General features: G+C 38.1%; 1 protein-coding gene across 1 annotated transcript in view; it reads right to left on the reverse strand.

Moving 5' to 3' along the window:
• Window positions 1-12,246, reverse strand: part of Pgap1 (post-GPI attachment to proteins 1) — an 81,376-nt gene that overhangs the window by 43,686 nt on the left and 25,444 nt on the right. Inside the window, exons 7-13 of the mRNA XM_021198047.2 lie at window positions 11,443-11,509; window positions 10,789-10,894; window positions 10,056-10,111; window positions 8,337-8,420; window positions 5,431-5,477; window positions 4,405-4,456; window positions 3,060-3,137 (exon numbers count right to left, since the gene is read on the reverse strand). Of these exons, the coding sequence (XP_021053706.1) occupies window positions 3,060-3,137; window positions 4,405-4,456; window positions 5,431-5,477; window positions 8,337-8,420; window positions 10,056-10,111; window positions 10,789-10,894; window positions 11,443-11,509 (490 nt within the window). The remainder of the gene's footprint in view (window positions 1-3,059; window positions 3,138-4,404; window positions 4,457-5,430; window positions 5,478-8,336; window positions 8,421-10,055; window positions 10,112-10,788; window positions 10,895-11,442; window positions 11,510-12,246) is intronic.

Below are 12,246 nucleotides of genomic sequence, written 5' to 3' on the forward strand. Positions count from 1 at the left end.
GTATTCTGTTCCTGATGCTTGCATCTATGGTTCCTGATTTATTTCCTAGGACTTCTATCTCCAGAGTTGTCACCCTTTGTGATTTCCTTATTGTTTCTACTTCCATTTGTAGATCTTGGATGGTTTTGTTCAATTCTTTCACCTGTTTGGTAGTGTTTTCCTATAACTCTCTAAGGGATTTTTCTGTTTCCTCTTTAAGGGCTTCTAGCTGTTTACCTGTGTTTTCCTGTATTTCCTTCCTAAAGTCCTCCATCATTATCATGAGAAGTGACTTTAGATCCATGTCTTGCTTTTCTGGTGTGATGGTGTATCCAGGACTTACTATGGTGGGAGAGTTTGGTTCTGATGATGCCAAGTAACCTTGGTTTTTGTTGCTTCTGTTCTTATGCTTGCCTCCTGCCATTTAATTATCTCAAATGCTTGCTGCCCTCAATATATCTGATTGGAGCCTGTCCTTCCTATAATCCCATTTGATTCAGGACTCCTCAGAGTCCAGCTTTCTCTGTGATCCTGTGATTACAGGCTCCTGTGAACCAGAGATTATGGGTGTGTTCTTGGCAGTCAAGCTTCCTCTGAGACCCTGAGATCCTGGTTTGATGAAGCTCCTGGTATCCTGGAATCCTGAGATCCTGGGCGTGTTACAGCGCCTGGTAGTGGTGTCTCCTCTGAGGACCATGGAGCTGTCTGGTCTGTTCACAACAAAGGTATACCAGTACTGATCAGAAGGAACCCGAGCCTCTGGTCAGGCAGGGCTCCCGTGTCCTTGCTCCTGCTGTCACAGGCCTGTCACAATTGGTTTGGAACAGATGTTGTGTTCCATTCACCAGTGATCCTAAGATTGTGTGGAGAGTCCTCTGGTACCATGGGATTGTCTGCTGATTCGCACCCAAGATGACCCAGAGCTGGCGCCTACCGGAAAGGACTTGTGCCCCTGGTCAGGCAGGTTTTCTGGTTTTCTGCTTCCCTGCTGTTGGCTCAGGTCCCGAGTGATTGGATTGGAACCAATGTTGTGTTCAACTCAGCAGTGATTTTAAGATCGCGTGGAGATTCCTCTGGGAACCATGGGACTGTCCACTGATTCGTGCCCCTGATTTTTTTTTTTAATTATAGCTTGGCATAATGAAACAAATCTTTAACTGAGAAAGAACACAAAGGTCTCTCTTTAAATAACCAAAGCTAGTCAGTTTCTGTGCTTGTAGTTTGTGTTTGATCATGGAAAAACTGCAGCTAATTCCACACTGTAGTTCCCAAATCACAAAGTTATCATCAGCTGAATCTACTTTGTGCACTGCATACTGATGATGAGCTATACGTATATGTGTAGAAATCAAAGATCAAAGTTATCATTCGAGTGAGAGAAAAGTGAGTAACAGCACAGCCAGCCACATCATTTTCTGAAGAGGATTAAGATGTATTGTGCATTTTACTAGCCTGCTACATTTATCTATTTGAAGGATGGCTTGTTGGTTTCTTGGTACAACCAGAAAAGGCCTTTTCAAGTTTTGGAAAGATGTTCGATTTATCTGAAACCAACTTACCTGACAAAACAACCCTTAAAGAGAGCTTTCATTATTGAAGATGCTGAATTATCTCTCACTTGAGCTAAGCAATCCATGAAAGGTACTTGTGAGACTCAGTCTTCAAGACAACTGGCAACAATGCTCACTTATTCTTTCCCTGATTTCTTCTAAATTTTCCTAATTATTTTGGTCACAAATCTCATTAACTTCTCAAAAAACTTTGGGTTTTGTTTATATATTAAATGTGGTATTCACTGCACATTGGATACAAATTGGGGGGGGGGGGGATCCGCTTGTTAATAGCAGAGTTCACAGTATGTTGATAACAATGAAGATAAAAGCAAATAATTTAAAATGTAATATGATATGAATATTCCTCAAAGAGGATCACGTGATTAAGTAGAAGTCTGTTGGAGGAACACGGGGAAGGGAGGATGTTTGACTGGCCCTCAGAGGGTAAGTAAGTAGGCTGGTCCTAATGTGGAAAGGAAGAGAGCCAGAGCTTCTCCCCTCTATCTACCTACTTCCCTGTGATTCCCTCAAAGTCACCACCCTTCATTCCTACTCCCACATCACTAAAAAAAGCCCCTCAAAACCCCTAAGTGGCGTTTACTCCCTGTGGCAGGCCCGTTCTCCCTCACAAAAAGATGATGCAGTCCTGCTCACAGCCAGAGATCTCACTGCTTCCTGCTGCCTTCTGTTCAGGGCTTCGGTCAAGGACTGCACAATAGTACAAGGACAGTTTCCCTCCATTTCTGCCCACGATTCTTCTATATCTGGTGGCCATCCTTTCAAAATCATTCACTCATTCACTGTTTCCCACACTGTGCTTTTTCCTAGTCACTGTTTTGTTTTGATTTGTATTAAAGTACTGTTGATTACAATTTCTGTAGCCATGCCACTACTGACTCTCTAGAATGTATGTAGTACAAAGGAACTGGAACTTGAATTTTGTTTTATTTCAATTAATTTAAATTTAAATTGACATGCATGGCAGTAACTTGGAGCTTGACAGTACTGATCTAGGGTATTATTCTTTCCTACAGAAGTCCTATTCTTTAAGGCCATTTTGTGATCCCCTCACTAAACAGCCACACTCAGTTTCTCTGTCTGTGATGTTATTCGTGCTTGTTCTCCTCGTGTACTTGCTACAGTCTGACCTGTATTCTATACATTCAAAAGTCTGCCATTACTCTGATTCACATTATTTTTTTTTTCTCCTTACATGACAGGATGACAAATGACAGTCTTTTCTATATCTCCTATTAATCTGATATCTTGTACATAAAATGGTACCTAGAAAATAAGAGATCTGGAAAGACTGTCAAACTGAAGCCAGCTCTCACTAGGAACAAAAGGATCTGTGTTTATTCTGCTTAATTCAAGATGAGTGGACACTGTAATGACCTAACATCAGGTGGATCACCACACTGGCCATGATGTTAGATAAGCCTGTACCTACACAGAAATCATCAAAAGGTAAACTCTCACATGAGCATCCACCAAGCCTCCCAACAGAAACCTCATCACATCTGTTACCTTACTTCCGTGGACGGATGGCACATAGACAACAATATGCGACAAGGATGGATAGTCTTGAAGTCTTAGCGTCAGAGACTGAAAGTAAGGACAAAGACACAAAGCCATTTTTGTTTCTGATGCATGTTAAAGAAAACTTACAAATGGGTTAGTTTAGACATCACCTCTTAAAGCTTCCACTTAATATGCAGGAGACCCTGAATTTAACTTTCAACATATACCCACACTTCCACAAAACCACACACAGATCAAGTATATATCCACATGTACATTTCCAGGTCAATAATTTTACAGAAAGATAAATTTATAGTAATGACTGTTAAATATAAACCATCTAAAATATTGCTTGAACTGTCTCTTCAGATAAAACAAATGATGTTTAACATTAAAGTTAAGATGTTTATATAACTATTTTCAAATATGGTGTTCTTTTTGTAATTTAACTATCTACTATGGAGAGCATTATAGTATTGTTCCTATATTTATGACAGTAAATTTCAAAGAACATTCAAGAAGCAAATGTAGATGAGATTGTAAATTATAATAAACATAATTTGAAAATTAGAACAGATGTTTTCATCAAATTATAGATGTATTTTGTGTTTTCCACAGTAGATTTTGAGAATGTACAAATTAATCTTTTTAAAGAAAGACTTGCGGGGCTGGAGAGATGGCTCAGAGGTTAAAAGCACTGACCACTCTTCCAGAGGTCCTGAGTTCAAACCCCAGCAACCACATGATGGCTCACAGCCATCTGTAATAGGATCTGACACCCTCTTCTGGTGTGTCTGAAGAAAGCAACACTGTACTCACACAAAATAAATAAATAAATCTTAAAAAACAAAAAAAACCAAAAAACTTGCTAACCATTATTAAATAAATCTGTGCTATGGTTTACCACTTTGCAGAACTAGCCCAATTGCTTAACCACCATGTGATATAATCTAGAAAGTTATGCAATGTCTCATTGAAATACTCACTGCCCTATAGCAAAGCCCTTACTCCCAAAATGAATTCTCAATAGAATTTAATAACTATCTTTTAGTTTAAGACATACATTTGCGTATATTCTCAAACTGCATTTTAAAAGTCTATCTGGCTCTTTCAGCATGACTCTGTAACAGAATCACAAAGTTGTCAACTTAGTTTTTAATCTCTGAAAGTAAACAAAACATGGTTGTCTGTTGTTCCTCATTAAATACATTTCTAAAAGAAATACTCCCAAAATAGATTTCTAAAAAAAAAATATGCTTTTAAGACTTTTAAAAAGAGCACAGTCCAGAAGGTCTATTAGCTGATTCTTTTTTTTTTTACTTAAATATAAAATTTTAAAGCTATTGCTTACCTTAATTGTTGGCAACAGCTCAGCTTTCCATGACAAATCAACCCCTTGCCGGCTTTGAAATAAATATGAGGATAAAATTAGAGGACAAATGTTCAAGCATTATAATTTGCAAACAAACTTTGGAATAAAAAGACAGCATTTGCAGCCTTGTGGAAAAGAGGCTGCAGTTACAATGAATATGAAGTCTAATGTGTAAGCCCACAAAGTTCCCTTGGTGAAGAAAAAAACAAAACAAAACAAAACTATTGGTTTTTCTTAACAAGCAATTAGTTTGATGTTTAAAAAAATTACTAGTGTATAAATTTCCTTATGTTTTCATTTAAGAAACAATGCCAGAACCAGTGAGACGAGTCAGCTGGAAAAATCACTTGTAGAGCAAGCTTGACAACCTGAACCCAGAATAAAAGAGGAGGGCCAACTCCAACAGCTGTCCTTTGAACTTCACACATATGTCATGGCAAGTGTACTCATGTTTGCACACATATACACATGCATGATGCACTCACACACACACATGCAAACACACACAGAGCACATGTATACATTCATATACATGCACATACATATATACCCACATATGCATGCTCATACATGCACAATACATACACACACAATAATTAAAATTTAAAATATAAAAATTATAATCTGAAACAGTAGCATAATAAACATATGAGGATATAAAGCTTTTCTGGTTGTTTGTTGTGCTTCATGTCTGTAATTTCAATACTGGGGAGGCTGATGCAAATAACAGTGTGAGTTTCAGGCCAGCCAGAGCTACGCAGTAAGTTCCAGAACAGCTTGGGCTACAGAATAGGACCTTATCTCAAAAATCAAAACAGAAAAAAACTATTGTGTGTGAGTATGTACATATGTGCGCACACATATGTGTGCATATGTGTGTATGCATGTGTGTGCATATATGTGTATACATACATGTCTTTACATGTGCATATAGCTATTCTGAAAGTTTAATTTCTAAGCACTGTTTGAGTCAAGAAAAATGAATAATCAGTTCAAAAAACTTACCACATGGAAGTGCTGTTTATGCAGCCAAAAATCCAACTATTTGTATCCTGTTGGTTAATAACAGAAAACAGGAGTATAAAACAAGCATTTCCAATACTTTCCTGTTACAGAACATTCATAGAAAAATATATGGAAACATCGATGGTTAGGATCAAGAAAAACATAGTAGTAGTTTGTGACTAAGAAACATGTTCTTAAAAGACACACAGGTCAAGGATAGGTGGAAGTAGACTCCTAACTTGTATGGCCTACGTGAGCAGCTAACCTCTAGCAGCAGCCCGAGACTGCCCTCGGGGCACTCGAAGAGCCTAAATCTGAGTAGTTAGTTCTAACCGCTTAGTTAACAAAAGTAAATAAGAACTAGAGATAGACTTTTCTAGAACCAAACACCCATAGCCAGGAAGGTAAAAGACAATTAAAAATGAATGCCTTCAATTTAAAAAGTCAGATTATACACAGCTTTTTACTTTATCATCTACATTTCCATTTACTACCAGGAGATAACTTCTCTATCATCAGTAATGTGTTTAGTCTGAAACCCAATCGCGAGGGCTGGAGATTGAAGTTAGCCACTACTTCATTAGCACACAATTAGATGGGGCAGAAAGAATTGCTCTAATTCTTTTTTTTTTTTTTTTAAACAAAGCATCCTACATTTAGCTTTGGTTATTTTAAAAAGCACCACCACCTGAGATGTTTATTCCAATTTCTATAGAAGCAAAAGTGATATCCAAGATCTGATGTGATTGAAATTCCCAGAGTGTGGAGTATACTGTCAAGACAGCTACATTGCCTTGGAATCACAAATAAAACAATGAAGACATCAGTCTTTTGATCCAACCAGTGTTTATAAAGTCCATTCTAAAGCCAAACAAGTTAAGGTCTTAGAGAAAATGATGCATCAGGCCGTCAGTCTTCCATTTCATGAGCTTAAATAAAAGATGACCTTTTTAAAAGGATCCTGGAAATTAGCAACTAAGTTCTTCTTCCTCTCACTCTAGGCTTCTCAGCTGTGTGATTATGGTTTCTCAGAACAATAAAGAGACATGAGGACAGGGCAGAGCTGCAAATTAGCATGGTTACTCCAATAGACTCACAACCACAGCACTTGGAAGTAAGGGATAAATGTCAGAAGAACGGCAAAATGCTGGAAATTGTTTAAATTGTGTTAGTTACAAACTAATCCATTATCATATTTTCCCTACTTTTATGTAGGCTTAAAACCATTACAATAAAAATTATAAGACAAAATTTTAAATTCACATATTTTCTGGTAATACTCACTGACCGACTGACTCTTTTACTGCTGTGACAATGGCAACTGATAGAAGAAAGCATTTAATTTGGGGTTCATGGTTCCAGAGGGTTAGGTAGAGTCCATGACCCTCATGGCATGGCCGACATGGCAAAAGGCAGGCAGGCATGATGCTGGAGAGTAACTGAGAGCTTACATCTCCAGCCACAAGCCCAGGCAGAAAGCTGGAAACGGTGCGAGCCTTTGAAGTCCACCCCATGACATATCTCCTCCAAGAAAGCCATCCCGACTAACCCTTCCCAAACAGTGCTACCAATTTGGAACTAAGTATTCAAATGTATGAGTCTACAGGGGCCATTCCAATTTAAACCAACACATCCAAGACATTACAGAAAACAATCTCCTAGTCACTCATGCATGAGCTGCATTTGACAAGCACTTTTCTCAATATAACCTTGACCTCCTGCTATGGTTTAAATATGAACCATTCCCCATAGGCTTACGTTGTTGAACACTTGTTTTCCAACTAACCATGCCATTCTGAGAGGAAGTGGAATCGTTAGGAGGTGAGGCATGGTCGGAAAAAGTAGGATGGTGTGGGGAAGCCACTGGGGGTTATAGTGCCAGATCTGCTCCCAGCTGTGCTTCCTAATTTGCTGAAATGTGAGGAGGTACCACCAACGGCATGGTCTGCTCCAAGAACTGCCTCACCTTCCCTGCTATGACGGATGGTACCCAGTTCAACCACAAGCAAAAATAAACGCCTCTGTAATTTGCTTCTTTCAGGTATTTGATCACAATGACAATGAAAGTAACTAACTCACCTCCTAGTTTGCAATTCAGCACTATATTAATGGACATGCTAGAATATCATCATTCTCAGGACCAACTGCCTGATTTTAGGTTGAGAGATGCTGATATCCATGAGAAATAAAAAGCTGATAATTATACTAAAATGCAGTTTTTTAGAATCATGACTGCAGTGGCTACCGCCCACCTTTTCTTTTAAAAGTTTCCTATATGTTGTTTCACATGTTAAGTTCTATCACACACTTGGTCTGAGTTCGGTATACATGTAATCTCAGCTACTCAAGAGCCCGGGCAGGATGTCGAAAGGCCTACCTACACGAGGCAAGAATTGGCCACACACAAGTAATACAAATAACAGGAACTTAACAGATAAAGAATTACATTATGAAAGATAGCATGTAATATAAAGAATGGTATTTTCTTTGACAATATACGTCTGTCTTCTACTCACTCTACTGTCCTACAGAGCATCTGGCATAAAAAGCCCCTGCAGTCTAGTATGTGATCACATAGCAAAACCGGGTTCACTGCCTAACACTCCATCAGGACAGCTTTATCAATGATACTTATCCTTTAAAAACTAACAAAAGTTTAGGATTCAAGTCCTCATCCGGAGGATAGAGGACTAAGATAGAAGAGCAGGGCAGAAGACTCAAGGAGAAGTTAAGAGAACATTATCAGTTACAGATAAATGGTGCTTAGTAGTTCTCAATCAAAACACTGTTCCAAACAAATGTTTCTAAGTGACTCAACTTATAGCTGATCCTATGAAACCATCAGTTGAAACTAAGAGAATGAACAACAGCTTTCAAATTTAAATGGTATGTGCCGATCTTCTTACCAGCATGGTGCTCTGACAATAGGCATGAGTGTAGATTTTTCTATGATTTGCAAGAGGAAATGCAAAGTAAATCTTATCAGATTCCTAAGAAAGAGAGAAATGAATTTAAATACAATGAGTGAATAATTTCATCATTCAAAACTCATGGTAACAAGAATAAATAATTAGCCGGGCGCGTTGGCACACGCCTTTAATCCCAGCACTCGGGAGGCAGAGGCAGGCGGATTTCTGAGTTCGAGGCCAGCCTGGTCTACAGAGTGAGTTCCAGACAGCCAGGGCTATACAAAGAAACCCTGTCTCAAAAAAAACAAAAAGAAAAAAACAAAAACAAAAAAAGACTGCAGAAGAGGGGTTGGGGATTTGGCTCAGTGGTAGAGCTCTTGCCTAGCAAGTGCAAGGCCCTGGTTCAGTCCTCAGCTCTAAAAGAAAAAAAAGACAAAGACTGCAGAAGAGCTGTCCAGGCAGCATCAGTGTCTGTGTGATGATTTACCTTTTAGTTACTGGTTTGGTTTGGTTTGGTTTGGTTTTTTTGAGCCAGGGTTTTATTTTTTAGCAATGCCTGGTCCAGAACTTGCCACATAGACCAGGCTGGCCTCAAACTTTTAGCAATCCTCCTGCCTCTGCCTCCCAAGTGCTGGGATTAAAGGTGTGGTGTGCACCACCATGCACGGCTGTGGTAATTGAACTTTCCATTACTCTGGCTACTGAAGAGGTTGTATAACCAACCTAGGAACCATAGCCAGATTCTGGTTTGCAGGCAGTTTCCCAAATGAAACCACTCCTTAACTAAAGAGCAAACTCAAACACTGGAGGAGGAGAGGCTGAAGTGCTTGCACTCACAGTGTGGCACTCATCTGGAGAATGGGCACACTAACAGACACAACTAAGAAGCTGTACTGAAGAGGCTAAGGAGACAAGCTCTGGATGGCTTCAACTTGTCAGGCAAAGCTTCAGTGAACTCTGTGAGTGCACACGTTCCTATCAATGAGTTGACAACAGAAACCCTGGGGAATGAGAACAGGCCAACCCACTTCTCTAACAGCCAGCACACTCGAGCGCAATCCATAAGAACGCACCATCCTTTCCTGTGGGGTTTGTCTTACTTTTGACAAACTTAGTAGATAAAGGGAAACTTTTTTCTGTGAAGTATTCTAATCAATAACTGAAAGAAAAATAGGGTATAATCATTTTTGTGTCCTAAATTAATCCATTCAGATATCCCCTGCCAACTGATCATGTCTCAGGAAGAGATTCGGGGGGGGAGGGGGGGGGAACTAATAAAAAAATAGACTCCATCAGGCATTTAGATCCAATTACTAAATCACAGGAAGTGTTGGTAAAGGAACGTACTGAATGACCACGGAAATGCAATCAGTAAAATAAACCAGTATGAAATTCCATCATAAAAAGTGCCTGATATTTTGCCAATAATTTTCAAAGAAAGTAAGAGTTGAAAATATACTTTAGAGGAATACAGACATATCAGCCAACAGGGATGTATAGGCCTCATTTGGACCCTTACGTAAATATAAACTGAACAAAGAATAAGGGTCCAAATTTATGATAAAACAGGTAAACTGAACATATTCAATATTTATTATTAAGGTATTCTTACCAAATCATGAGAAAATTAGATGTGATTTGTTCTTAAAAGTTCCTAACTTTTAAAGATAAATATGAGTATAAGTTTGGACAAAAATACACTGATAGAATACTTACATTATAAGCCACATAGGACCATCTGGACACTTTTACTGGAACCCACATAGATGTCCCTTAATGTAAAGGAAATTAATTTATTTGCCTCATTTTTTTCCATATTACAAATTTTCTTTCTTTTTTGAATTCTGATACTTATCAACAATAACAAACACATGGTTCCTTACACATGGGCTGCTTTAAGAGATAAAATCCAGAAATGTGCTCTTTGTGCTTAGCATCATCAACCAGTGTTCACATCAGGTAAGAATTACAAAGCCACTCAGCATCTCTAGCTTAGTAGAATTCTCAGTAGAAGGAAATCAGCATGACTTTCCCCATGCAAAACATTTACGTGACTAACACAGTGTATGCTTAAGAGCAAACTTATCAAGGGAAAGATGTGCTAGTAACTCAAAAGAAGGTCAAAGCGTAAATGACTGAGAAATAAAGATGCTATAAATAATACAGCTCTCTCCTTGGGTGACTATCAGGAAAAACAAGGGTTTGCAATGCCTAAACCTTTCTATTTATCAAGTTATTTCCAGCCCAAAACTTTTATCTTACAATCTGCTTTTCTACTTTACCCTTTCAAACCAACTTGCTATCACCCTGATAGGGAAATCAGTAAATAATGGAACCATAATATTTGAAGTATTCCAACTTCCCACTAGTACCAAATACTAACTGTGCACTAATAATAGATTTATCAAAAATAATGAAAAGTTCTACTTTAAAGGTTATTACCACAAACCTGTTAGGTCAGAAATTATGGAAGGATTTTCCTCAAACTGTTTAGCTGGGTGTCTTATAAAATGGTGATTCAAAACAGACAATTTCTTCTTAGGCTTTTGAGTTATCTAGAAAGAACAATAATATAATCTAGATCATTTACATCGTGACAATTTGATGAAGCATTTCTTTGAGTAATAAATAGCCAACATTTACTCTTTCTGAGCCAGGCACAGTTCTAAAACAATACACTATTAACTCTAATCCTCAGAAAAATTCTAAAGGTAGTATATACCTGTATTTTATTTAAAAAAAAAAAAACCTATGGCACAGAAAAATAATCTGTTTTAAAGTCACTCAACGATTAAGATTTGGGGCTATAATGCTCTGTTGTAATGAAAACAGACGATCTCAAACACAAACAGGAGGAAGAAGCCAGAGCCACAGTTCTGAGGGCAGAGTTAAAGGACCCTTTGCTCTTCAGTTTTACCACTTCCTGAACTAATGGTTTATACAGCACAACAGAAGATACAAAGATATTTCCATTTCAGAACTAATTTAAGTTGATATAAGGTCCAGGTTTCTCTTAGTATCCATTTTGAAATGAATTAAATCTATTAGTGCTAACAAAAGCCTTCACTTTGCTAAAACAAGCTTTTGGTTTAACAGTGCATACTTGTTTGGTATCGGCATCAATAAGATCAAAGAATGCTCGAATTGTAGTCAACTGCAATTGTTTACACCTAAAAAATAAAGGAAGCACATAAAATCTTCTTAAAACCTATACTTACTTTTTTAATTGAAATTGTTACTAGTGTATCATTTATTTATTAAAAATAAAATAGGTTAGAAATGATCATACTCTATTCTTTGAAAATTTCATATCTTGGCCATATCATCTACCCCTTGCTTCCTCCCCAATCCATCCCACATCTCCCACACCACACCTCCTTTCCAACTTCATGTCCGCCTCTTAAATTTAATTCACTTTTTAACTCACTAACTCCAGCTAGTCCCACCCATACATGCATGAGTGTGGGGTAATCCATAAGGGAATGAGGACTCTACAAACATACCTCCCCCCATACAGTGACTGTCTCTCCCACAAGCTGTCAACTGTCAGATTTGATTCAGATATGCACAATTGTATTAGTTAATGGAGTGTATGATATTTCTTTAATGCTGTACACTCAGAAGGTTTCCAACAGATCATTCTTACTAAGTGTAAATATTAAGGTTGAAACATAGAAAAGCAAAGCAAATGAAATCTTTTTGGGTATCTGATAGTACAGCAGCCTTTCTGTTGCCCGTGTTAACTTCCAGCTACAGGCATACATTACATCTGCTTCCCCCTATATGCCTGCACTATGTGGATCTGGAAGACACTGTGGCTTGTGCAGGCAGATGAAGGAAGGATAAAAGAATGTTTTTAAAAGATGTATTTATTTTATGAGTACACTTTAGCTGTCTTCAGACACAC

The sequence above is a fragment of the Mus pahari genome, chromosome 5 (assembly GCF_900095145.1).
Source record: "Mus pahari chromosome 5, PAHARI_EIJ_v1.1, whole genome shotgun sequence".
Lineage (NCBI taxonomy): Eukaryota > Metazoa > Chordata > Mammalia > Rodentia > Muridae > Mus > Mus pahari.